The 27,986-nt window shown below is 44.6% G+C and overlaps 1 protein-coding gene across 1 annotated transcript; it reads left to right on the top strand.

The window, feature by feature from the left end:
* Positions 1–2,343: 2,343 nt before the first annotated feature.
* EIF3J (eukaryotic translation initiation factor 3 subunit J) lies at positions 2,344–24,439 on the top strand. Its single transcript, XM_044283136.1, has 8 exons — positions 2,344–2,506; positions 7,001–7,107; positions 15,245–15,299; positions 19,028–19,119; positions 19,266–19,380; positions 20,989–21,147; positions 22,754–22,827; positions 23,397–24,439. Exons 1-8 carry the CDS (start codon positions 2,485–2,487, stop codon positions 23,526–23,528), a joined length of 756 nt encoding a protein of 251 aa, XP_044139071.1. The 5' UTR covers positions 2,344–2,484; the 3' UTR covers positions 23,529–24,439.
* The last annotated feature ends 3,547 nt before the right edge of the window (positions 24,440–27,986 follow it).

Consider the following 27,986-nt stretch of genomic DNA (forward strand, 5'->3'; position numbering starts at 1 on the left):
AAGCGATCCAGGCTGGAGGGGGGACTCGGTTTTCAGGTGTATTATGCTTATCCTGGTAAACCGCCTCCCTCGTGAAGTGAGTAAATGAACCCACGATACCACATTATTTTAATATATGTATTTGTATCCTTTTAAACAGATTTTGTACCTATTGATTTGCCTAACTGTACCACACTATACCGTGTACGATACTGCAGAACACGGTCTCTCAGGCACTTGTGACGGTATGCAGTGATCCTACCTATGTGTACAATCTTTAAATCTTATTTGCAGATCTTATATATGTGTACAATCTTTTGTACAGGTTTTATACACTCACCTAAAGAATTATTAGGAACTGCCTTAATTCTACGTGGCATTGATTCAACAAGGTGCTGATAGCATTCTTTAGAAATATTGGCCCATATTGATAGGATAGCATCTTGCAGTTGATGGAGATTTGAGGGATGCACATCCAGGGCACGAAGCTCCCGTTCCACCACATCCCAAAGATGCTCTATTGGGTTGAGATCTGGTGACGGTGGGGGCCATTTTAGTACAGTGAACTCATTGTCATGTTCAAGAAACCAATTTGAAATGATTTGAGCTTTGTGACATGGTGCATTTTCCTGCTGGAAGTAGCCATTAGAGGATGGGTACATGGTGGTCATGAAGGGATGGACATGGTCAGAAACAATGCTCAGGTAGCCCGTGGCATTTAAATGATGGCCAATTGGCACTAAGGGGCCTAAAGTGTGCCCAGAAAACATCCCCCACACCATTACACCACCACCAGCCTGCACAGTGGTAACAAGGCATGATGGATACATGTTCTCATTCTGTTTACGCCAATTTCGGACTCTACCATTTGAATGTCTCAACAGAAATCGAGACTCATCAGACCAGGCAACATTTTTCCAGTCTTCAACAGTCCAATTTTGGTGAGCTCGTGCAAATTATAGCCTCTTTATCCTATTTGTAGTGGAGATGAGTGGTACCCGGTGGGGTCTTCTGCTGTTGTAGCCCATCCGCCTCAAGGTTGTGCGTGTTGTGGCTTCACAAATGCTTTGCTGCATACCTCGGTTGTAACGAGTGGTTATTTCAGTCAACGTTGCTCTTCTATCAGCTAGAATCAGTCGGCCCATTCTCCTCTGACCTCTAGCATCGACAAGGCATTTTCGCCCACAGGACTGCCGCATACTGGATGTTTTTCCCCTTTCACACCATTCTTTGTAAACCCTAGAAATGGTTGTACGTGAAAATCCCAGTAACTGAGCAGATTGTGAAATACTCAGACCGGCCCGTCTGGCACCAACAACCATGCCACGCTCAAAATTGCTTAAATCACCTTACTTTCCCATTCTGACATTCAGTTTGGAGTTCAGGAGATGGTCTTGACCAGGACCACAACCCTACATGCATTGAAGCAACTGCCATGGGATTGGTTGACTAGATAATCGCATTAATGAGAAATAGAAAAGGTGTTCCTAATAATTCTTTAGGTGAGTGTATATATAAATTTTTATCCTACACATTGATTTCTCTATACACATCCCTACATCCTTTATTTCACTCTTTTTGCAGATGCAAAACCTATTACACACTGAAGTAGCTCGATACCAACCCACCATTATCGATCGACCACTATTGGCGCCCAAAAGGGTTTATTCAAAAATAGGTGAGACCTGGAGGGTACTTCCACCTACCAGTCCCCCTATTTTGGCATACTTCCACCTCATTTTCAGAGACAGTCTCAAGTCTCAACAAATTGACGCTGTCCCATGCCGAAGATGGGCGTGGGTAACACAAACCCCACCTATAAAGCAGGTCCAAGGCTTATATGCCCCGATTTTACCAACTTGCATGTTGGTATGTTGTCCCTCCATTGGTTCTTCCATAGTTGGGAGGTATGCAGCGCCACCTACAGCCAGCTTTATAAACCTCGGGGTAGCACTGCAGTACTTATATGTGTTGCTATTGTCTATATTAAATCACAGGCCACACGGTTTCGGAAGCCAAAAGGAATGGATTCCAGAAAGTGTTGGAGGTATTTCTCCTTCACTCCTGGGTGTGACCGAACTCTAGGATTCTATACTATTGCAACAGAGGACGTTTTCACGTCAGCTCCCTCACTGCAGCGGCCATAATGCCGGAGTACCGGCGGCCGCCTCCGCACGTGGCTGTGGGAGCAGGAAGCGGCATTTATTACAAGCGCGGCACTGTCATATACCACGTGACTCTCACGTGTTCCCACCAAGATGGCTGACCGCAGTGCCACACACCGGCTGCGCTGTTCCCTCCCTCTGGCCTGTCATGCACAGGAAGTGCTCCTGACACTTCAGCGTCAGGCGCCTATGTAAAACTATATAGGCGAGCTGGGAGTAGTAAGATGGCGTCGGCCGCGGCGCTGGGTGGAGTGACGCACTTCCGGCGAGGGGCCCACTAGTCCTGAGTGTGCTGCGGTGCGCGGTGAGTCAGTGCGAGCCGGAGCGGCAGCGGAAAGACATGGCGGAGACCGACAGCTGGGGTGAGAGCACTTCCCGACCCAGACATTTGTGTTTTCTCCCCGGGGCATCCCATGTCCCCTCAGGGGCCCCCGGTGGACGCCACCCGCTGTTGAGGGCCCCGGCACCTATCCATATGTCCTCTTATCTCCTCCAGAATCTCGGTGGCTATGCCCTATTTGGCCTGGGCCCCGCCCATCCATGGGCCACGGTGACCCTAGCTGCTGCTTCCAGTAGTTTCTGTGGTGTGGGGTCCTGGTCTCAGTGATGGCTGCAGCTCTGCCCTGTCAGGCCTCGTCTACCCCGGGGGAGAAGCAGCGCTATCCTTGCCCCTGAGAAATTCCCTATAGACTCTGATGGTGTGGGGTCCTGGTCTCAGTGATGGCTGCAGCTCTGCCCTGTCAGGCCTCATCTACCCCGGGGGAGAAGCAGCGCTATCCTTACCCCTGAGAAATTCCCTATAGACTCTGATGGTGTGGGGTCCTGGGCTCAGTGATGGCTGCAGCTCTGCCCTGTCAGGCCTCGTCTACCCCGGGGGAGAAGCAGCGCTATCCTTACCCCTGAGAAATTCCCTATAGACTCTGATGGTGTGGGGTCCTGGGCTCAGTAATGGCTGCAGCTCTGCCCTGTCAGGCCTCGTCTACCCCGGGGGAGAAGCAGCGCTATTCTTGCCCCTGAGAAATTCCCTATAGACTCTGATGGTGTGGGGTCCTGGGCTCAGTAATGGCTGCAGCTCTGCCCTGTCAGGCCTCGTCTACACCAGGGGAGAAGCAGCGCTATCCTTACCTGATGGAGCCGTGTTCGCGGTATACAGACCGCCATACCGATGGATTCCCGGAAAGTGCTGACCGTGATCCCAATTCTAATGTGTGGCCTTTATCATATGTTTTAATAAATGGATAATTTAGTTGAACAGAGTAGTTGAAGTAGTTGAACAGAGGTGGCATTGCACATGGTCATCCGCCCTCCATTCATTTCTTTGGGGCTGCCGAAAATAGCCGAGCACTGGCTCTGCTATTTCCGTCTGCCCCATAGAAATAAAAGGAAGCAGGGGCCGTGTGTGTGCACGGTGCGCTCCCATTCACTTCTATGGGAGCAGTGCTTGGTGGTGGGTGGACCCTAGGAAATCCGGGGTCCTCCAGCCACAGCTCTCCCCGCTCCGTTCTCGTTGTAGATGTGGGTCCCAGAGGTTGGACCCGCACCTATCAGACAATGGGGGCATTTCTTAGCGATATGCCCGCATTGTCTGATGGGAATACCCCTTTAAAGGGAACCTGTCACCAGGAAAATTCAGTGTAGTCTGCAGGCAGCAGGTTATAGAGCAGGAGGAGCTGAGCAGACTGATATATAGTTTTATGGGAAAAGAGTCAGTAAAATTTGTAATGTATTAATTTTAAAGTCCTGCTCGTTCTGGGGTTTGAAGTCCAGGAGGCGGAGCTATCAGTGATTGACAGACTTCGCTCTGACTGTGTATAGAGAGATAGCTGTCAATCACTGATAGGACCGCCTCCTGGACCTCTGCCAAAAATGTGTAGGGGTATAAATGTATAAAGTTTTACTAAATCTTTTCCCATAAAACTATATTTAGATAAATCTGCTCAGCTCCTGCTAATCGCCCTCAGCTTTCTTTGGCTTTTTTTGAGCCAAAGCTAAAATTGGATCCAGCAGGAAGATCTTCCTTTTCACTTCCCATTCAGGTCCAACTTCTGACTTGGGCTCAAGAAACTGCATCAAAAAGCTGCGTGTGACATTACCCTTTAATCCCTTCAGGACACAGCCAGGGTACTCCGATTACATTGTTATCCCCTATTTACAGGAGGGTGGGCTTCCTACCGCTGGGACCCCCACCAATCATGAGAACGGGGTCCCCATACCCAATCGGCTATCTCCGGAACACCCATTGCCTGACTGACTGCGATGTTCATTTTAGTGGGCTGGAGGGGGTAGAGACCTGGAAGTGAACCTCATAGGACTTCATAGCTGGCAGGCCCTCACAGCCGATGGGTTCAGAGAGGGAGCCTGTATCCTCTACGGTATCTGAAGGGATAATCTGCCGGCATCAACATTTACAGCAATGCCGATCAATACAGAAGGGGCCTGGCACTGATTGGGCAAGCACAACTCCTATTCCTGCATGATCAGAACAAACATTGAAATGATTGGGTTCACACCCTTTCCGCAAAATTGCAGAACTGATGCCGACCTTTACATACGGCTGTCTGAATGAGCCCTTAGACTAGTTTCAGACTAGCGCATTGCTGGAAGCTTGTAAGACTCCGTCCAGTCCCATTTAAAGTGGTTATCCAATTTCAAGAAGACATGTGCCGGGCCTCTCACCGGTAATATACTTTACCCCGCTCCCTGCGCAGCTACTGGATCCGCCGCCGCTGCTTCTCCCTGTACACGGATGAAAACATCTGCCTCCATGCTGAAACCGGAACTCCAGCCAATGGCAGATGGGGGCGGGGCCTCCCTAGCATCGCGGGTGACGCTAGGGAGGCTCGTCCTCTCCTGCCATTGGCTGCTCCCCCGACACAGGATGTCTTCATCTTTGTACAGCGAGAAGCAGCAGCGGCGAAGCAGGGTAAGTATATTACCAGTTAGGGACCTGGCACATGTGGGGCCGGGGGGTTCTTGAAAGTGGATAACCCCTTTTAAGGGTCCATTCACACGTCCGCAATTTCGTTCCGCATTTTGCGGAACGGAATTGCGGACCCATTCATTTCTATGGGGCAGCGCGATGTGCTGCCTGGATCCAGAATTGCGGATCCGCAATTCCGATCTCGAAAAATATAGAACATATCCTATTCTTGTCCGCAATTGCGGACAAGATTAGGCATTTTCTATTAAGTGCCGGCGACGTCCGTGTTTTGTGGATCCGTGTGACTTGATCCGTGGATTTTGTGGACGTGTGACTGGACCCTAACAATGAGGACTGGCGGAGATCCAGCCTCATTCCAAGAAATATGTTGAGAATCAACTGGAAGAAAACCGCTGTACTCTGCTATCCTGGCTGTGACCAGTGTAACTATACCCTTACACTAATAAGTGCAAAGCTCTTCAGTGGCCATCTTTATCTAATAGAGAACAATAGAGCGGTCACACTTATCCCAATCCTACATCTACTATTAATAAGGATTATCCTTCAGATAAGATCATCCCCTCACAGCAGCAAACTGACTATAAATCACCTATCCTCTATATAGGAGTTTCATGTTTGACTGTTGCAGATGGATAAGATTATGTATTTTATGTTCAATAGCATAGTAGTACTGCCGAAATGAAAGAGGACCTGTCACCACAAAATGCGCTGCAATCTTCAGGCAACCTGTTCTAGAGCAGGAGGAGCTGAGCAGATATAAGATTCATTGCATTCTCTGTAAGTGCTATCACCTCTCCCAGGAGCAATGAAATCAGAAATAAACATCAATAAATTACCAATTTTACAAAATCTTTTCTACTCTAGAACATGCTGCCTGCATATTGTGGTGACAGGTCGTCGTTAAATTGTTTTCTATGTACAACCCCAGTTTCAAAAGTTTGGATTGACTGATTATTTGGGATTCTTTGTAAATGTCATGGACATAGAACATATATCAGATGATGAAAGTGAGACATTTTACCATTTCATGAATAAAATTAACTAATTTAGATCTTGATGGCTGCAACGGATCTCAAAAAAGTTGGGGGGGGGGGGACAAAAGACTGGAAAAGTTATTGGCGCAGATATGGAACAGCTGCAGGAGCAGTTTGCTAGTTTCATCACTGAGTATAAAGAGCACGTTCAAGAGGCAGAGTGTCTGAGAAGCTGATCAGCTCACAGTTCAAAAGCCTGGTGCTATGGGGTTGCCTTATTGCCTATGACAGGGGAAGCTTACACATCTGGAAAGGCAGTATAAATGCTGAACAGTTTATAGAGGTTTTAGAACTACATATTCTCCAACCAGACGTCCTTTAGGAAAGCTTTACATATTTCAGCAAGACGATGCTAAACCACATAGTGCATCTATCTCAAGAGCATGGCTTGACAGAAGAAGAGTCCGGGTGCTGAACTGGCCTTCGTGCATCCAGACCTTTCACCACTAGAAAATATTTGGCGCATCATGAAACGAAAAATCCAGCAAAGACGACCCCGGACTGTTGAGCAGCCTCAGACAAGAATGGGACAACAGTCCTGTCCAGAACTCCAGCCGTTGGTCTCCTCACTTCCCAGATGTTTACAGACTGTTAAGAGGAAATGCTGCGCAATGGTGGACATGGCCCGGTCACTGCTTTGAGGTGCATTACTGCCATCAAGTTCTAAATGTTGTTTTTATTTTTTTCATGAAATGGTAAAACGTCTCGCTTTCATCATCTGATATGGGTCTATGAGATTTACAAATCATAGCATTCTGGTTTTATTTACATTTTGCAGAGCGTCCAAACTTTTTTGGCAATTGGGGTTGTATACAGAGTTTACAGAAAATACTTGTCTAATGGAAATGCTCCTTCTAATAGACTTTTTCTGATGTTGACAGAGGTAGACGACTTTGAACCAGAAGAAACGGTTCAAAAGGGTGGTGCTGCTGGTGCACTAACGACAAAGGATCGCTGGGAAGGAGAAGATGAAGATGAGGATGTTAAGGTACAGAGAAATTTAAGCTTAGATCTGTGACATATCGGAACACTGAAGAATAAATCTGCAGGGTAGCAATGGAGTCGTCGTCCCCCCTCCCTCCAGAGGTGTATTGTTTGTAGATACCTAGAGGCAAGAGACCACCACCCTCAAGGGTTCCCACCACATTCTAGGACATGTGAACACGTTTCAAAATGTATGCCCCAGAAGTCCTTTGTCCTAGGCAGATGAGGCCTGATGTTTCTGCTGGGTGTATTCTCTGCATAGAGGTGGTCAGTGCTAACACAGCCGCTCTGTGCTTGATTGCGGATAATGCAGGAGGCCCCATCCAAGTCAGACTCTACCAAATCTCGCACTTGCCCTCTACTGCAGCGAACTGGCACATGCGTATTGGGTATTACAGGTTTTGGGAGGAGGCTTTAATTCTTTTCTGCGCATGCCCTGGGAAAGATGTACTCTTGGGCTGGCATATGTGCAGAAGGGAATTGGAGCCTCTGCCCACAATAAGTAGTTATCAGTGTGAATGCATTTCAAGCATGATATTTGGAGAAGCCAATGTATGACACAGGCAGCTTTTAACCCCTTCTTGACCAGTGCTGTACCGGTACAATGCTGGCTAATACAGTCTAAGAATAGAGTATGGGAACTATAAAAAAAAGTAAAAAAATATATATATAAAAATTCTAATCACCCCCCTTTCCCAAAAATAAAAAATACACATCAAGGCTATCACCATGTGCAATAATGCCCATACTATATAAATATAAATGTTTTTTCTCTGTCAGCAAAAGGGGAAAAAACATCAAAATGGACGACTGTTTTTGGTTGCTTTATTTCCCCCCCAAAAAATGAAATTAAGTGATCAAAATACCATACACACCCCAGAATGGTATCAATGAAAAGTACAGATCGCCCAGCCAAAAAGGAACTCTCGTACAGCTCCATATGCATAACTACAAAAAAGTTATAGGGGTAAGAATGACAACAAAAAAATAAAACTGATTTGTTTCTAAGTGTTTTATTTTATCAGTATCAAAACACAAGAGAAACTATAAATATAAGGTATTGACAGATTTGTACTGACCTGTAGAATGAAAGTAACTGGTCAGTTTTATTGCACTTCTAACGTCGTTAGGCTAGGTCTACACAACGACATTTGTCGCGCGACAATTTTTATAATGGCAGTCTATGGTGTCGCACTGCAACATACTGCGACGCGACAGTCGCAGAAAATCCATTCAAGATGGATTTTTCTGCGAGCGTCGCAGTCGCATGTTGCAGTGCGACACCATAGACTGCCATTATAAAAATTGTCGCGCGACATTGGTGCAACAAAATGTCGCGCGACAACTGTTGCGCCCTATCTGTCACACGACTGTGGCGGATTTGCTTAATTCTCCCCCCCCCCCCCCCTCCACCCCCACGAAAAACAAGCCCTCATACAGCTATGTGAACGGAAAAATAAAAAAGTTATGGCTCTGGGAAGGGTAGAAAGGGTTAAGGTGCATTTGCAAGCTGCCAACCAACAGACAATTATTGGGAAGGCACCGCTCCTCCCTGATAATTGGCTGCTCGTCAGTGGAGATGATGAGCGATGGCTACTGCAGTTGCTCGCCCTCTTCCAGATTCTTTCTGGGCAGCAGATCACTGTTTACACAGCAGGATCTGATGACTAGAAATGATTGAGGAGTCTGCACCAAAGATAATTTCTAGAGATGAGAGAAGTGATTATCGTATCGATACCGGGACAAAAGTATTGAAATTTCGATACCCGCAACAACCCTATACTGAATAGTTAATAGACGCATCCAATGCATGCTCTGCTGCAGGAAGCAAAATTCCCTGTATGGAATCCCTTTATATAACTTTATCACTACTGTAGTTAGGGCTCGGCAATGACATTTATTTTGTATGAGTGGTAAAAAAAGAAACACGCACACTTACACGGTATCACCGTGATCCTCTAACTCGTATAATTAAGATAACAGCTTTAAACCGTCCCGTGAACTACGTAAAAAAAAGCACAAAAAGTAACTAAATTGCTTTTTTATACACCCCTAAAAAAGTTAATAATTAAAGGGTTATCTCCCTTCAGCAAATGACATTTATCATGTAGAGAAAGTTAATACAAGGCACTTACTAATGTATTGTTATCCATATTGGCTCCTTTGCTGGCTGGGTTCATTTTTCCATCACATTATACACTGCTCGTTTCCAGGGTCATGACCACCCTGTAATCCATCAGTGGTCGTGCTTGCACACAATAGGAAAAAACACTGGCCTCTCTGGTGGCTGGGACTGGGTGAGGTCGCATAGGCTAGTGCTTTTCCTATAGTGTGCAAGCATGACCGCTGCTGGATTTGCGGGGTGGTCGTAACCATGGAAACAAGCAGTATATAATGTGATTGAAAAATGATTCCAATCTGTATAGGTAGCAGTATGGATAACATAACATTAGTAAGTGGCTTGTATTAACTTTCTCTACATAATAAATGCTACTTTCTGAAGTGACAAAACCCCTTTTAAAGGGGTTCTGCACTTTTTTTGAAACTGATCTATCCTCTGGATAGATCAGCATCTGATCGGGGCTCCGACACCCGGGACCTCTGCCGATCAGCTGTTTGAGAAGGCAGCGGCGCTCCAGCAGCGACGCGGCCTTCTCACTGTTTACCGCTGGCCCAGTGACGTCATGACTAGTATCAACTTGCCTAGGCGGGGCTAAGCTCCATTCAAGTGAACAGAGCTTAGCCCCACCCAGGCCAGTGATACTAGTCATGACGTCACTGGGCCAGTGGTAAACGGTGAGAAGGCCGAGGCGCTGCTGGAGCGCTGCTGGAGCGCCGCTGCCTTCTCAAACAGCTGATCGGCAGGGTTCCCGGGTGTCAGACCCCCGCCAATCAGAAGCTGATGATCTATCTAGAGGATAGATCATCAGTTTAAACAAAGTGCAAAACCCCTTTAAGTCTCGTCCCCAAAATAGTACCAATGAAAAGTGTCTGCAAAAACAAACCCATATACAGCTACATCTATTGTAGAAATGGATGTTAGGACTTTCGGTATGCAGCAATTCAAAAAGAAATTTTTTTGCATGAGACATGCTGCTATTGTGCAGAAGTATTAAAAAAACACCTAGCAATTACATATGCTGTAACTGTACAGACTGGTGGAATACAAGTAACATACTAGTTATGTCACACAGTCAATGATGTAAATTTAAGGCTACATGCACACGACCATATGTGTTTTGCAGTCCGCCCCAAAAACATTTCCCCACCCCCCCCCACCAATAATAGGACATGTTCTATTTATTAGATTTTTTTGCACGGCGCTACGGAACGGACATACTAATGCGGACAGTACACGGTGTGCTGTCTTAATTTTTTGCGGACCCATTGAAATGAATGGGTGTGCATCCTATCCGCAACAAAAACGGTAACTGACACGGAAACAAACAATGTTTGTGTGCATGTAGCCTAAAGTGTGCAAAACCACCATGGTGTCCCTAAAAATACAATTTTGACCCCTCACACCTGATCAGCCATTTGCCATTAGCTTCCACTGCTGGAATATTGCTGAACAGCTGATTGGTGTGGCTTCGGGCTCCCGGTGATCAGCTAGCGATGGCCTGTCCTGAAGGTGTACAACCTCCTAATATGTTAATTATAGTGCAGCGCCTCACCCTGCAAAACTGACTCCTTACATGGCTGAATGCAAAAACAAAACTTCCTGTGGCCTTAAAGGGGTACTCCAGCTTTAGGCAACTTTTTACATTTGGCCAGTACTGCGCTGTAGAAATCCACTCGCTTTTTTCCAGTGCAGAAGCTGCTGTCGCCAATGCTTTTGGTCTGAATGGGATCATGAGCACCACCAGAGGTCGCGATAACGCCTGTACAAGCGTAATAGACTCCTGTTCAGGCAATTTTACGTGTAAATACGCATTAAGGCTTTTCATGTAGTTAAACAGCGCACTGCATGCTGTGAATCTCATGGGCAGCACAGCAATACTGCTGTTGCCCAAAACATCCAATAGCTAAGCTCCTTGCTCGCAGGTGTAGGGTTGGTAGTAAGTAAGGAGCTGGTTATTAGGGTGGGAGGCTGCTCATTGGCCAATTTTGGCACGCTGCTTCTCCATGCTGCTCCAGAGTCCCTGACTATGTAGGCTAACTAGTGGCTGACACAGGAAAGATCCGTGAAGATGGGTGGGGAGGCCAACTGATGTCTGGGGACAAGCTGATAAGGAGCTGTGGACGACTGATCTTTGCTCTGCACTGGGGTAATGGGATCAGTGACCTAACACAAGCCCTAGGCATGACCTGATAGGGTGTCTGTCAGAATAATACATTGTGATACAGTAGTAGTGTAGTATATTACTAAAGATTGCCAAGTTCAGGTTCCTTAATGGGATAAAGAAAAAGAAATTCCTTCCCAGGAGGAGGAATTTTGCCACAAAACATTTAGGTTTGTGCACGGGCAGTAACCGTGGGTCCGCATCCGTGATGCGGGGTGTACATGGCTGGTGCTCGCGTATTGTGGATCTGCTGTATGCAGGCCAGGCAACGGCCGTGAGCATGAGCCCTAAGGGGTTTCTATTTCTGCAGAGAGACCATTACCAATCTCCTGTCTTCCATGTGGAAATAGAAAATGTAGACAATTTTACATTAATCCAACATCCTACACTAAACATGACTACTACCGCCATAAGTGAGATGGTGCCCATGTAACACTGCCATACATAGTGCTTCCATATGCACTTGCCCCATTAGAGTCCGATGTGATGATTCTGTATATGGTGCCCCCATAACAGAGCCATAAATAAGACTCCAGGACTATTCTGTGATTATTTGGCTATAACTGCCCAGCATTCATCACAGGCCCTGTCACCCCACCTAGGGGCTTATAGATCTACCAGTGCTCTCATTGCCCACCGCACCTCTTAGATCAGGACAGTATCGATGAAGAGCTGAGACTGAGTGATGCGGAAAATGGCTGGCAGCCCACGTAAATTGACAAATCGGCTGCCTCCGGGTGATGGCGCATAGTGCAGTTAGGGTGCAGGGTTTTATTGTATTAAGCTGAAATTACTTAAATCATTCCCACTATGCAGAACACCAGGGTTTAATGAGGCGGCTAAACTGAAAACCGCATCCTGAATGCATGTCCGAACTGCCCTGTGTGCGCGATATGTAGCTCTGCTACATGCCCATTACACAAATGATTCTGCCATATGCACGTTACACACAGCTCTAGTACATGATCATTACACAGATGGCTTTTATTATCTACAGATTGCATATAGCAGTGCTCTCTGTGTATGCACATTACACAGAGAGCACTGCTATATGCACATTACACAGAGAGCACTGCTATATGCACATTACACAGAGAGCACTGCTATATGCACATTACACAGAGAGCACTGCTATATGCACATTACACAGAGAGCACTGCTATATGCACATTACACAGAGAGCACTGCTATATGCACATTACACAGAGAGCACTGCTATATGCACATTACACAGAGAGCACTGCTATATGCACATTACACAGAGAGCACTGCTATATGCACATTACACAGAGAGCACTGCTATATGCACATTACACAGAGAGCACTGCTATATGCACATTACACAGAGAGCACTGCTATATGCACATTACACAGAGAGCACTGCTATATGCACATTACACACGCAAAGCTGTACAACAGCCCTCTCCATCAGAGGTCAAGTCCTGGGAAAAAAAGGGTGGGAACTCGCCCAAATGCCTCCGCGTGACGTCGCGGCGTACGCAAAGGGCAGGGGAGGTTGGGAGGAGGAGCAAGCACCATATTTTTCGCCCTATAAGATGCACCGGCCCATAAGACGCACCTAGGTATTAGAGGAGGATAATAGGAAACAATATTTTTCATTCCACCTCAGGTCAGACCAGCAATGTTAATTAGACCTCAGCTCACAGGCACAGCCCCAATGCCTCAGATCAGACCCCCATGTCAGCCATCAGCCCTCCATGTCATATTTCTCCACGTCCATGGCACAGACAGACTACAGACATGGTCTCCGGCCCATCATGTAACCCCATCCTCAACCATGTCACATTTCTCCCCCTCCATTTGATTGCTCTAACACCTACAGAAAACATTATAATTTAAAAAACCTGATGTTTCTCCAGATGATCTTATGCTAAAAGTAGTAGTAATAGTCTCAAAGGTCTATAGAAGCAGGTACACTATTTTTTACAAACCTTTGAGACTCTATTAACACTACTATCAACATCAGGTCATTTAGAGAAACAGCATCTTTTTTTAATTATGTTTTTCCTTTAGGTGTTATAACATAACTTTCATTTGATTGCTGTAACACCTAAAGGAAAAATCATTTTAAAAACCTGCTGTTTCTCTAGATGACCTTATGCTGACAGTAGTGTTAATAGAGCCTCAAAGGTCTGTAAAAATAGGGTAACTGCTTCTATAGACCTTTCAGACTCTATTACCACTGCTATCGACATAAGGTCATCTTGAGAAACAGCAGGTTTTTAATTTGTTTTCCTTTAGGTGTTCAAGCAATCAAATAAGTTATGTTTTAACACCTAAAGGGATTTTATTTATTTTTTTACTTGCTCTTTCTCTAGGTGACCTTATGTTTATAGTAGTGTTAATAGAGTCTCAAGGGTCTATAAAAGCAGTTACCCTATTTTTACACAGCTTTGAGACTCTATTAACACTACTATCAGCATAAGGTCATCTAGAGAAACAGCAGGCTTTAAAAAATCCCTTTAGGTGTTAGGGTAGATTGCAATCAAATGAACGTTATGTGTTAAGATTAGGGGGTCAGAAGCAGACAAGCAGGGTTTCTTTAGCCTCTTGGCTATTAGTTTTTACATTCATAAAGCTCCACATTGAGCTTCCAGCAGCAGACAGATGCCAGGGCACTTCTGTGGTCACCTCACCTGGGCACATGGTCTTTGCTCAGCAGAGTCCTGCCATATATGCTGGGTAGATGCTAGAATGGATTTGTTAGAAGGAGGTCTGTGACGTCACTGATCACATGCTCCTTCATGGTCACATGGTCCACTGTGAGAACGCCTGCCTCCTGCTGTGTTCAGCTCCAGAGAGAAGGGGGTGTGAAAGGATGGACCAATAGCAGGGCAGCTAGCTGATACTGGCCAATCAGCAGCCTCCTGCTCCTATCTGCGGCTTAGAGTGAACACTGGCTGGGGAGGGGAGGGGAGGGCGCCCGGCAGCGCTGCTGGCAAGTAAGTGATTAAAAAAAAAAAAAGTTAGTTTCTCCGCCCACCCCTTTCTCTGTGCAGAGTGCGCCCTAGGGCTAAGGCAGCTGCTTGGTCTGCCTTATAGAAGCGCCGGCCCAGAACGGGAACGGCGTTCCTGCTGTGAAAGTGCAGGAACCCCTCGACTCGACCCCTGCTCTCCATACAATAAGGTGCCTTCATATTCAGCACAATCCTACACAGAGCCTCAAGTGTTCCCTTACCCCCTCCCACACGTCTGATCACATGACTGTGACATCACCACAGTGTGCTGTTTAGTATGGAGCTATGCCTAGTGAGGGAGGTGTCGGGGGGGTGGGGCTTCCAGACCTCACAGGCTGCTGATACAGCGCTCCGGACTAGAAAAAGACCTTGTGTAGAAATATGCATGAGGGTTTTTTTTTTTTTTGTTTTTTTTTCCAGAGTAAAATTGCCTGTGCAGGCGTGATTGCGACCTAATAGGAGATAAGTGTCTCTCCTGGAACCCTCACTGAGGAGGGGGACCCCGTTCATTCAAATGACTGGAGCAGCAGGTTGTAGTTGATCACTACTGCTCCATTCATTCTCTGTGGCACTGCCAGAGATAGTAGTACAGCCCTTAGATCCGCCAAATGCCCATCATCTTGCTGATAATTCTTCTATTACCTTCAGTGGAGTTTAAGTCGGTAATTAAATCGGTAACTGACAGGGGTTACAGACTTGGTGTGTTCACCCACTTCAGTTCCTGGCAGTATGTGGATGGATTTCTGCAAGACTGATTCAGAGGAATGGGACAACCATAGAAGTGTCCTGAAACAAATCTGCAGCATGTGAATGTGTTCTAAATCTTTTGGCAAGACATTGAGTGCATGAAGAGTGAGCATTAATCCCTCTCTTTCTGCAGGATAACTGGGATGATGAAGAGGAAGCGGAAAATAAACAAGAAGCCCAAAAAATAGGTAAGAAATAGTATGTCATGTAATGAAAATCTTTATATAGCGCCAACATATTCTGCAGCGCTTTGCAATTAGAATGTAGTTGTGATCCTAAAAGACTAGGAATTTGGCGTACTGCAGAGCTGTATGATTAGGGCAATGTGAATCCAGTTATTACAGATGTTGGGGGAACCTACTCAGGAAAATGCAATTTGTGTGAGACACTTTTTTTGGGTGACTAGGTATAGGGCTGGGCCTTAAAGGGGTTCTCAGTTTAGCAAATAGCATTAATTACGCAGAGAAGGTTAATACAAGACACTAATGTATTGTGATTTTCCATATTGCTTCCTTTGCTGCCTGGATTCATTTTTCCATCACATTATATACTGCTTGTTTCCATGGTTACAGTCCACCCTGCAATCCAGCGTCAGCGGTGGTCAAAGCACCAATGTCTCTGGTGGCCAACAGTGGGAACGCACATAGGCTGTTGCTTTTTTTTTTTCCTATAGTGTGCTAGCACGACCACCTCTGATGGACTGCAGGGTGGTCATAACCCCTGGATACAAGAAGTGTATAATGTGGTGAAAAATGAAACAAGTCAGCAAAGGAGACAATCGCAATACATTAGTGTCTTGTAGTAACTTTCTCTACATAATAAATGCTATTTGCTGAAGTGACACAACACCTTTAAATGAGTTGTAAAATGCTCCAAATTTATGAACGGCGCAGAGCATTTTTGGCCCCAAACATTGGTGTAAATATCAGGAACAGAAATGTTGAATATGCCCACAAGTTGTGCCAAATTTAAATTTATCATGACTCATGTTCCATTTTGATGAATTCAATGCCATTTTTGCAGTCATTCGTGCACCTTTTGACACTAATAATTCAGGTTCCCATTGTAGGTTCGGTCACATCTAGTTCTGTTCAAACAAATTATATCAATTTGCCACATTGAGTTTCCTTAAATATAATGGTGTTACCAATGTATTGCAACGTTCAGTACCTGTGTGAACAGCCAGAGAATCGCATCAGGTCATGTCTTCTGTACCGCAGTGACACAACGGAGGATCAGGTATAATGCAGGAGGCCTGATGACCATGCTGCACATGAACACAGAGAGGACTTTGAGAACACGTTCTGTACTGTTGATGAAGGGCTTATGCAGTGGCTTAATATTGATGACCTATCCTCTGGATAGGGGGCGGTCTAACTCCTGGCACCCCTACTGAAACTCGCGTGGCTTTCTTTGCAAAATGACCTATGCGTCGTCCCCTTTGTAGAGGCTGTACAGTGTAATTACCACCGCTCATCCCATTCAAGTGAGTAGGATGAGCGGTTGTAATTATATTGCGACACTGCACAGGTAATTTTGAAGAGGACACCACACCTGTATAATCACTGCTACCCCTTCAAAAAGCTGATCGGCAGGGGTGCTGGGAGTCGGTCCCCCGCCAATCTGATATTGATCACCTATCCTGAAGATAGGTCATCAGTATTGAGCCACTGCACAGCCCCCTTTAAAGGGAACCTGTCACTGGGATTTTGTGTATAGAGCTGAGCACATGGGTTGCTAGATGGCCACTAGCACATCCGCAATACCCAGTCCCCGTAGCTGTGTGTGCTTTTATCGGGTAAAAAAAAACTATTTGATACATATGCAAATTAACATGAGTCATATCTTACTTGTGTGACCAGAGAAGAGTCATATTTTCAAGCTGATTCATCTCGGGTTAATTTGCATATGTATTAAATCGTTTTTGTTTTTTACACAATAAAAGCACACAGAGCTATGGGGACTGAGTATTGCGGATGTGCTAGCGGCCATCTAGCAGCCCATGTCCTCAGCTCTATACCCAAAATCCCAGAGACAGGTTCCCTTTAAGCTGGCTGCCAGCCTTTGATCTTTTATAGACACCATTCAGCAATACCATGAAGTTAATAGCGTCTCAAGACCATGGACACCTGGCAAGGGGTGGGATATTTTAGGCAGCAAGGAAACTGTTAGTTGACTTGATGGAAGCAGGAAAAATGGGGAACGGTGAGGATATAAGTGACTTTGATAATGGCCGAATTGTGATTGCGAGTGGGTCACTATCTCCAAAATGGCAGGTCTTGTGGGGTGTTCGCAATATGCTGTGTTTTGTACCTATTAATAGGGGCAAGCCCAAGGAAGAACTGGTGAACTGGCAGCAGGGTCACACAAAGCTCATTCACACAAGTGTGGTCCGACCCGCAGGTTTACTGTACCACAGATTACTGATAATGTTAATAGTCCATTCACACGTCCGTAATTTGGGTCCGCATTCGTTCTGCAATTTGCGGACCCATTCACTTTCAATGGGGCTGGAACGGATGCGAATCCACATTTTTGGATCCGTTTTTTTTTTTTTCGGGATACACAATTCCGTTCCTGAAAAAAATTGTCTGCAATTGCAGACCAGAAAAGGCATTTTCTTTTAGTGTCTGTGATGTGCTGTCCGCAAATTGCAGGTGTCGCTGTTTTGTGGATCTGCAAAACACTTACGGATGTGTGAATGGACCCTAATGCCTGCTATGATAGAAAGGTGCCAAAACCCACTGTGCAGTGCTGACCCTTGTTCTCCATAGAAAGTACATGCTACAGTGGTCATTGAGCATCAGAACTGGTCCAAAAAGCAATGGAAGGAAGTGACCTAGACTGATGACTGCTTTTCCCCCAACCCTCTCATGTGGGTGGCTGGGTGCATGTACGTCACTTACCTAGGAAAGAAAATAAGTCAGCGGACCCAGTGTGATGTTCTGGGTAATGTTCTGCTAAAAAATCTTGGGTCATGGCCTACATGTAGATCATACTTTATAATGTACCATCTACCTGAACATTGTACAAAGTCCCCCCAGTCCCCCCCTTTTCTCATGGCACCGGTATTGCCTAGTAGCAGGGGCCACTTTCAGTAGGATAATGTATCCTGCCCCACTGCAGAAATTGTTTGGACATGACAATGAGTTCAAGGTAATGGCTTGGTTCCAATTCTCCAGATCTCAATGTCATTGAGCATCTATGGGATGTTCTGCAAAAACAAGTCCAATCCATTGAGGTCCTTGCCTTTCAACTTTCAGGACAGTGGTTATCCGGTAATTAATATTGATGACCTCTCCTCAGGATAGGTCCTCAATATCAGACGTTTCATACCTGCGCCATCAGCAGTTAGAGGCCAGCGCTCTCTTCCTAGGCCATGTGATGTCACCGTAAATCAGTCACATGGGCTAGTTGCAGCTCGGCCTCATTGAAGTGAATGGGGCTTGGCTGTAATACCCGGCACTGCCAATATACAGTGTACGGCGCTGTGCTTGGAAATCTGCCAGGAGCCCGCATCACTCACCAGAGCTCCGGGGAGCGCATCGGCTCCCTGGAACAGCTGATTGGATGGGGTGCTGGGACTCGGAGCCCCGCTGATGTGATAATGATGACCTATCCTGAGAAAAGGTTATAATTATCCATTGCTGGATAACCCCATTAAACATCTACCTCCTCAGGGCCCCTTCAGAGGTCTTGTAGAGTCCGCGCCTCAGTACAGGAGAGCTGTTCTGGTGACACAAGGGGAACCTAAGCAGTATTAGGCAGGTGGTTTTATTCAGATTGATCACTGTGTATTGGTAATATGACTAATATAGATTTATAAAGTATTGTATATGAAAATAGAGACTGAAAATAGAAGTATGCTTGCTCAGAATTGGGGAAGATTACGTTGCATTCTTTTTCTGCCCTGTAGAACAGAAAGTCCCCGAAAAGAAAAAATTACTGGAAAAAATAAAAGAAAAAGAGAATCTTTCTAAAAAGAGACAAGAGGAAATGAAGAAGAGGGTAAGTAATGTGGAACCGTTTCATATAAGAATGCTTCATCTATGGAACATGACTTTCCACATTTGTCTCCAATTGTCTTATTTCTTTTTTCCTTTTTTTTTTTTTCTTTTTTCTTTTTTTTTTTCTTTTTTTTTTTTTTTCTTCAGTTAGAGGAGCCAGAAGAACCAGTAAATTTGTCACCTGAGGAGCAATTGGCAGAGAAACTTCGGCTAAAAAAATTGCAAGAAGATGCGGACTTAGAATTAGCTAAAGAAGCTTTTGGTAAAGGCTCTTTTCTCCACCGAATTACTATGTATATGTTAGGTTTTGACCCATACATCAGTTGTGCCTGGCCAGTTGTTTTATTTCAGGAGGCAGACACAACTGATGGGTGTGGTAGAGTCCAGTGTTCAGACTAAGGGGCACACTTATTATACTGACATACACGTATATTAGGCATATTTTAGTCGCAGATGGTGGTGCAATGGCTCATGCCAGGTCTAAAATTGTTTGCAGGCCCATCTCATTTACCATTTTCTACACCTGTTTTAGGAGTAAAAAATGGTCTAAATGTAAGACAACAAGGAAGCGGTCTTGCATTTAGAAGCGGCGATGGATCCACCTAAGTTACGTAGAGGCTGGCACCTCTTCATAACTCCGGCCGATGCGCAAGAGTTTATTAAGACCGGTGTCTAAAATGCAAGTCTTCATAAATGTGCCCCTAAGTGTCTGACAGCTAAATGCTGCATTCTTCTGTCTGGTGCAGTTTTACTTCCGGCATCAAAACCGATGAGCTGGATGAAAATTATATCATTTTTCGGCACCAGTTTTCCCCAGGCTTTACTACACATGAGGGAAACATAATCTATATGAAGGAGCCCTTACATGAGAGAATTTCTTCGCTAGTTATTCAGTTGTGAAGGGAAGCCTACTTGCCTGCTTTCCACCACTGGCTCCTTCTCTCCACAGTCTCGCTGCTCCGCTGTGCTTACAAGTTGTCAACTTCCATTTTGACACCATCAAATGGTCAAGATGCAAGGGGAGCAGGTCACTGGTGCAGCTGTGTTGAAACTGGATAGGTCATCAGTTTCTGATCGTTTGCAGTCCTGCACTCGGGAACCCCTGGTGATCAGCTGCTTGAGAAGGTACCAGCTCTCGCAGTGGTAACTTCTCTAAGCTCACCAGTGTCGTACATTGTACAGTGGCTATGCTTTATATTGCAGCTCCGCCTCATTCACTTTAATAGAGCTGAGCTGTGCCTAGACATGTGACGAGAAACAGTGTCGCATGGCCTAGACCAGTGTTTTGCAACAGCTGGAGACACACTGGTTGGGAAACACTGGCCTAGACAAAGCTGTGAGAAGGCCACGGTACTACTGCGAGTGCAGGTGCCTTCTTAAACAGCTGATCAGCGGGAGCCCTTTGTGTTGGACCCCCAGCGATGAGATAATGGGTCATCAGTTAAAATAGCTCGGAATACTCGGTAAGGGTACCTGTGCGCGGTGCCGATATCTATGCAGAAAATCTCACATAAATGCTTACTATTTGTTGAGATTTGTGTGTTTGATTTTCTGTGCATCTTAACTTCCATTGAAGTCTATGCCGAAAGCGCAGGACATCAGCCACGGAACCGCACAAACAATTGACTTTATTATTTATTTATTTTTTTAAAGAATGGGTGTTTTATAGTAAACTGCTTTTTCAGCTTGTGGCTTTTTGCACAGATATGTGCGTCATACTGAAAATGCTGAAAAACATCGAAACGTACAGAGCTTTATGCTTCCCATTCATTTCAGTGGGAGATTTATAAAGCTGGGCTTGTTATCTTGGTAAGCGATACAATGTTCTGCTTTTCTCATAGCTATGATTTCCCCTATTCCTTTCACATAGGTGTAAGCAATGTTACTGGAATTGATGCCATGAATCCATCCTCACGAGAGGACTTCACAGAATTTGGCAAGCTGCTTAAGGAGAAGATCACGCAATATGAGAAATCCGTTTATTACCCTACTTTCCTAGAAACACTTCTGAGAGAGATCTGTATCTCGTGTGAGTAATGTACAGTAGTTTACAGAAAGCAGTATGTACAATGAGAGACTCTCAGTGGCTGCCCTGATCAGTCACCATGTAAATGGCAAAATGATAAACTCAAGCATACTGCTGGCAAGATCTATACTAGCTGCTGGCCACGCTATCATTAAATATGGCCCTTTTACATTTGCTGATTGGTAATAAAATACTTCTTATGGGGCACAAAAATCATTGTGAGCAGCACATCACCCTGCAGAAACCGGGGCAGTGTTGCTAACAATATACAAATGGAGGATAGAGTCGTTGTGCTGGTCTTTCATCCCACGTTCAGTTTGCATCTTTCCATGTGAAAACAAGCGCTGATCAACTTGTGTATCATTGATCGGCACTCGTTTGATGATGAAATTACCAGATGCAAAAGTACAATAAATATCAATTTACATCCCAAAAAGAGATAACAAAAGCAAGTACACATTGTTTCTGACATTTGCATAAGGCCTGGGCAACACTAACTTTTTGTAGCGTGTGACTGATTTTAACTAATGAATGACAGCTGCAGTCCGCAAGATTGCATTTAACTGAATGTATTTGGACTGCAGCTGTAGTTAGTCGCAGTGTAGCCTCACCCTAAGGGCTCATTCAGACGGCCGTATGCTGTTTGCAAAAATGCGTATTTAAAAAAAATAAATAAAAATTGACAGTTCAGCATGTCCGCAAACAAAGGTTACATTCAGTTTTTTGCTGACCCATAGACTTCAATGGGGCCTGTCCTGATTTTCACTGACAAGTATAGGACAGGTTTCATTTGTTTTGCAAAGCCATGGAATGGAAGAAAAGGTCCCCATAGAAGTAAATAGGGCAGCATCTAATCCGCAAAAAAAACTGCCGTCTGAATGAGCCCTAGCACTGTAAAAACACATTAAAGGGGTATTCCAGTTATAATAAGTTATCCCCTAACCTGGGGCCACCTTTTTTAAAAGGGTTTTCTGACATTTAATTACTGATGACCTATCCTCAGGATAGGTCATCAGTATCTGATCAGTGGGGGTCCGACACCCACTGATTAGCTGTTTGAGAAGGCAGTGGTGCTCCTGTGAGTGCTGCAGCCTTCTCTGCTCACCAAGCACATCGCCATTCATTGTATAGCAGCCGTGATTGGTATCGCAGCATTCACTTATATGGGGCTGAGCTGCTCCTTGTTGTGCTTTTTCATACATCCTAGGCCACGTGACAGATGAACGTGGCCTCACTGGTGTAGGGAAAGCTGGAGAAGGCTGCAGCGCTCGCAGGATAGGTCGTCAGTATCAGTTCCCAGATAACCCCTCATGCATACAGAGACATTTGTCATGTCCTGCTTTTTAGAATTCTGTCTTCAAAAAGTAACAAAATAGGGCTTTTGTGACTCTGGGCAACAATCTTGGGACTTTCTGCATTTTTACACCATTCACTCCAGTTTTGCGATCAGCGTGTGTCCTGGGTATTGGACCCCCACCGATCAGATACTGATGACCTATCTAGAGGACAGGTCATCAGTATTCAAATCTCAGAAACCCCCTTTTAAGCTCTGCTGCATGTTTTCATGTATTTGGATATTTTAATTGGAAGGGTTCCTTTTGTCTTTTAGTGGAGCTTGACGACCTGAAGAAGGTGTCAAATTCCTTAACAGTTCTCTGCAGTGAAAAACAGAAGCAAGAGAAGGTAAGGATGAGTTCTAAGTGATCTGTGTACTATATTAGCAGTAACATGTGGGATGGAGCAGTCTTTAAAAAAGGACCTGGGACCTGTCCTGTCTCCTGACATGTCTATTTTAGCAAATAGGCCAAGTTCACACTTCAAATATTTCCATCAGTTATTGTGAGCCAAAACTAGTAGTCAAGCCTACTTACATATAAATTGATAACTGGGTTTTGCCTGTTCCCCTTGTCAAGGAGGTGCATCCACACACTGCTCGATATGGGGTTATAGGTAAAGTTACAGTTTATGTAGTTGGTGGGGGACTATAAAAAATCTTCTACGTTCTAGGATTGTTACACATGTACCTTCATGGCTTAGATGGGCTTCCGCAGTGCACTGAAACCATATAGAGCCTGTAGTCACCCTATGGTTACTGTAAGGCACACCTTCAATGTTCTGCTGATTTCTTGCAAGACTTGCTGGCTGATGGCAGGGTTAGATCTAGCACAGAATTGTTATTGTAGTGGATGTATTGTATGTAATACATATGATTAGGAGGAACTCGTGATTATTATTTTTTTTTCTCCGTTTAGCAAAATAAAGCCAAGAAGAAGAAGAAAGGAGTTGTTCCTGGTGGAGGTTTGAAGGCCAACATGAAGAATGATCTGGCTGATTATGGTGGCGTAAATGATGAATATGGACGAGAGTTTGAGGATTTCATGTGACACTCATTCAATACTCACGACTCTGAATGTGAGTGTCCTCTCCCCTCTTCAGGACTCTGCCAAATGCTACAGTCAAAGAATTTACACCCTTCACCCTGCCTGATGGCCAGGATGGGTGACTTTGGATACAATAGGGTTAATAAACCCACCTTACACCCTACATATTTGCTCCTGCACTATATTTCCTGGCCTGTGATCTCTTCCACTCTGCTTGTAGCATACATGTACACTTGTGCCATGTTACAAGCAGAGTGGTCTGTGCTTCCCACCCACTCTCCTCCCCACATGAGAAGAAACACTTTTTAAGCAGTGCTGGTCTCCTAGTAAGCTTCCTCTCTCCTCCATGAATCTTTTCATATATAGCACTGGTTCCTCTGGCCCCATTAGGTTTACATGGCATTTGCTGAGCCTTGTGCTAAGCTCTGGCTTGTGCTCAGACTCGCTCTTGACGCAGCTCAGTGCTTTTTCATATGTTTAGAAAGACTTAAAACCACATGGAATTGTCTTGAGAACTCTGCTACCATGAACATGCAGGAACCACAGATGCCTCTGATCCTGGGGTTATTGGTCCACAGAGAGAGAGACTTTTAGCTATCATTGTGAATCTGCGTGCCACGTGTAATGCCCATTGCTGAGAGATCACAAATTAATGGGTCTTTTAACTTCTTTTTTTTTGGGTGGCTTGATATTTATTTAGTAGTCAAATATTGCCGTGGTTTCAAGATTGGTTAGATGCTTTCTGACTCTCACTCAGAGGTGCAGGGTCCGACCCTTTCTCTTAAATTCTGCTCACTTAACGGATGACGCTTTGCAAGCAGGTCCTTCCATGGGAGAATTGTTATATTAACAATGAGACTGCAATGTTTGTTTTATAAGACAACTAATTTAATAAATTCACACTTGTGACAAGGTGGCTGCTATAATCTCTGGTGCACTTACTGGGTGCTGTCCTCATATCCCCATTATCACCCCTCCAGCCCCCTGGCATTTCACACTCCGCTGCTCTCCCTTGCCCTGCGCTGGATCGTGCAGGGCAAGGGCACTTTTGTTTATATCTTTACACTGCTCGGCCTAGCTTTCCCTATGGAGAGCCTGGTACGTCACCAGATCTCCAGAAAATTCCTTTGCCCTGCACGATACAGCGCAGGGCAAAGGAGAGCATCAGTGCATGAGGTTGAGTAGGGGAAGAAGGGGATATGTCTGGGTTCTGCTCTGAACCCAGACAACCCCTTTAAGAGGCTTTCTCCAGAATCGACAGTGGGTGGCAGCTGTTGACCACCATGGTACCTTCACATGACAAGTGGTGAATCTGGACAATGTGTGATCGTGTTAAGATCACAACATTGGGGATGCATGGAAACGAGCAGTATGGGAATAGAGTTTTTAAAGGTAAGTGTAGTACAAAAGTATATTCATAGAAAATATTTTTGGGGGACTTTTGGCTGGTTTATTTTGGCAGTACTATGGCACTGAAAATTTAAAACTGTCCTTCTGTAGCAGCCGGCACAAATAAGTTCTCTTCTATATATGTAATAAACCATTGTCAGTTTACTGGTGTTGAGGGGAAGATGTTATTTGCAAGGTTAATTCTCATGATAGGAAGTGTAGAATTTGGAGAATAGTAGGACTGCTCTATTCTCTTGATAGATCTAGATCAGGGTTTCTCAACTCCAGTCCTCGGGGCCCACCTACCAGTCATGTTTTCAGGATTTCCTTAGTATTGAAAAGGTGAATAATTAGTGTCCATGCATCAGGACTTACCACGAGGAGCAGAGTTGAGAAACCCTGGTTTAGATGAAGGTGTCCACAGAAGAGCACTGCATCAATCAGTGTAATGCTCTAATTGAGTCGCTTGCAGGGGAGCTGTCTGGTCGCATGAGATCGCTTGATCTGGCTGACTGGGGAGCTTGGTCAGGACAGGAAATTAAAAACATCTACCAATTTAATAAAATTGTCATTTATATAAAAAGAAACAAATTGTTTCCCTTTAACAGCTATGTACAAAATTTTGTGGGTATCACTGAAGGTGTCTTAAAGTACCAGATAAAATGTAAGTTTAAAAAAAAAAAAAAAACTATAAAAAGCAAGTTACAGGGTGCTGTCAGTACAAAAAAAAAATGTATTGTAAAATCCCTTGAAGTGAATTACAGGCATGGAGTAGTGTCTTTCAGGAGCACACAGTCTCCTTCCTTAGACAGAAGTGCAGTGTTTTAAAGAGACAGGAACCCAGAAGTAAACTCCAAGTTTTTGGTCGGCATGAAATTATAGCATTCAGTGAAACATAGACTTCATTAGTCATAATCTCAAACCTAAATATGCCAAGCTACGTGTTAGAGATTTAACAGGCATGATATCTTGGACTTAATTTTAATTATTCACTTGAATGGGTCCACAATCCTCCGGAAAGCTGAACATAGTGTTTTATTTTTTTTGCGGATGGATTACGGACCCATTCAAGTTGACTGGGTCTGGATCTGTCTGCGGCAGCTTAACAGATGGTGTCTGTGCATTGGGGACTGCAAACTGCCATCCCCAGTGCACGCAACGGCTGTATGCATGAGCCCTAAAATAAAAGCGTGAACAAGCCTTAGGGAAATGCTGTAAAGCATTATTCATTTGTTTTTTTGTTTACTGCTGCAAATCCTTGCCTGACTGATTACTCACGGTTGGGCCAGTGATTGCGGCTGCATTTATAGCCATCTGAAAGAAGCTCAAATATATTTCTGAAATTGTATACTGTGACACTTTATTTTTTGTTGTCTGCTCAGTTTGGTGAATGGGGCAGTTGCAAAAATTGCTTCAACAAAATTTGCTCCATGTGAGTTCTCTTACATCTCATTCAGATGAATGTAATGTGGGTAGATTCTAGTGTTCACATTACAGCAGCAAAGCCCAGCCCAACTGTGGGTCTAAGGGTACGACCACACAGCTCTATGGGTAGCGGGCTCTAGTTACACTGAGACCACACTATTTAAACTGCATTGTTAATGGCCATGTGGCACCTGCAACACTCGTATCGTAGCGGCAGAGCAAAGGCACCACCCACACTCCCTTACTCCTCACATATGTGACTAAGCAACCAGTTTGGTGTTGTGGTGCCCAATATGTGTCCTGCCATTGACAGACAGCCACCATCACTTTCTTTGCAGTGGTGTTGTGAATGAGAAACCTGGACTACTACAGCCTGGAACTGTATCATCCTTAGCAAAACATCCTGGTTCTTTTTAGGATACCATGAGCAATTTATGGAAGCCTCGTGGTGAGTACTTTAATCATGCCTTTGCTGTGGAGCAACACTGCACCACCTGCTGGTGTGAGGATGTAGGGAGCCATCACATCTCAATACTAGGAGTCACCGACTTTCATAAGAGGAACTTGGTCGTATGCACCGGACAGTCTGCAACCACGTGTGGCCTCTCAGGACAAGACTTCCAACTGGCATTATTCAGCAGGACAGCCCATAGACTTCTATTATGACGGAATGAATAACGTAATGCCTCTAAAGCCATTCTGTCATAGAATTGCTTTTTGGTCCGTGGTAATGGAATCTGTAACACAATTCTGCTTTTACCACCAAACGAAGCGTGAATGAATTTCAAAATATTAAATTTGCTTATCTCTAATTGTGATCACATACAGTGAATATAAAAAGTCTACACACCCCTGTTAAAATGTTTCTGTGATTAGAAAAATTAGACAAAGATAAATCATTTCAGAACTTTTTCCACTTTTAATGTGACCTATAAACTGTACCACTCAATTCAAAAACAAACTGAAATATTTTAGGTGAAGGGAAGAAAAAAAACACTAAAATAATGTGATTGCATAAGTGTGCACACACTTATAACTAGGGATGTAGCTGTGTTCAGAATTAAGGAATCACATTCAAAATCGTGTTAAATAGGAGTCAGCATACACCTGCCATTATTAAAAGTGCCTCTGATTAACCCCAAATAAAGTTCAGTTGGTCTTTCCTGAAATGTTCTTAGTCGCATCCCACAGCAAAAGCCATGGTCCACAGAGAGCTTCCAAAGCATCAGAGGGATCTCATGGTTAAAAGGTATCAGTCAGGAGAAAGGTACAAAAGAATTTCCAAGGCATTGGATATACCATGGAACACAGTGAAGACATCATCAAGTGGAGAAAATATGGCACAACAGTGATATTACCAAGAACTGGACGTCCCTCCAAAAGTGATGCAAAGCATTATACTAATAGCATTATTATTACTGGAAAAGTAAAGATTTGTCCATCTGACCTCTTCTCTATAGGATAGGTCCATTTTTGCAACCAGGAACTTTTGCCTGCACTCTACTTGTTGACATACAAGGCAGTAGGTTAGGAAGGTAAATAAGATAGCATGACCACAAGATGAGACTACCAGGCTTTGTTAGCTGTAGCTTTGGAAACTGTAGACGTTTGTCAGAGCTGTAGATGCCAGCCCTCATTGAGGGATCT

The sequence above is a fragment of the Bufo gargarizans genome, chromosome 2 (genome assembly GCF_014858855.1).
Source record: "Bufo gargarizans isolate SCDJY-AF-19 chromosome 2, ASM1485885v1, whole genome shotgun sequence".
Classification (NCBI taxonomy): domain Eukaryota; kingdom Metazoa; phylum Chordata; class Amphibia; order Anura; family Bufonidae; genus Bufo; species Bufo gargarizans.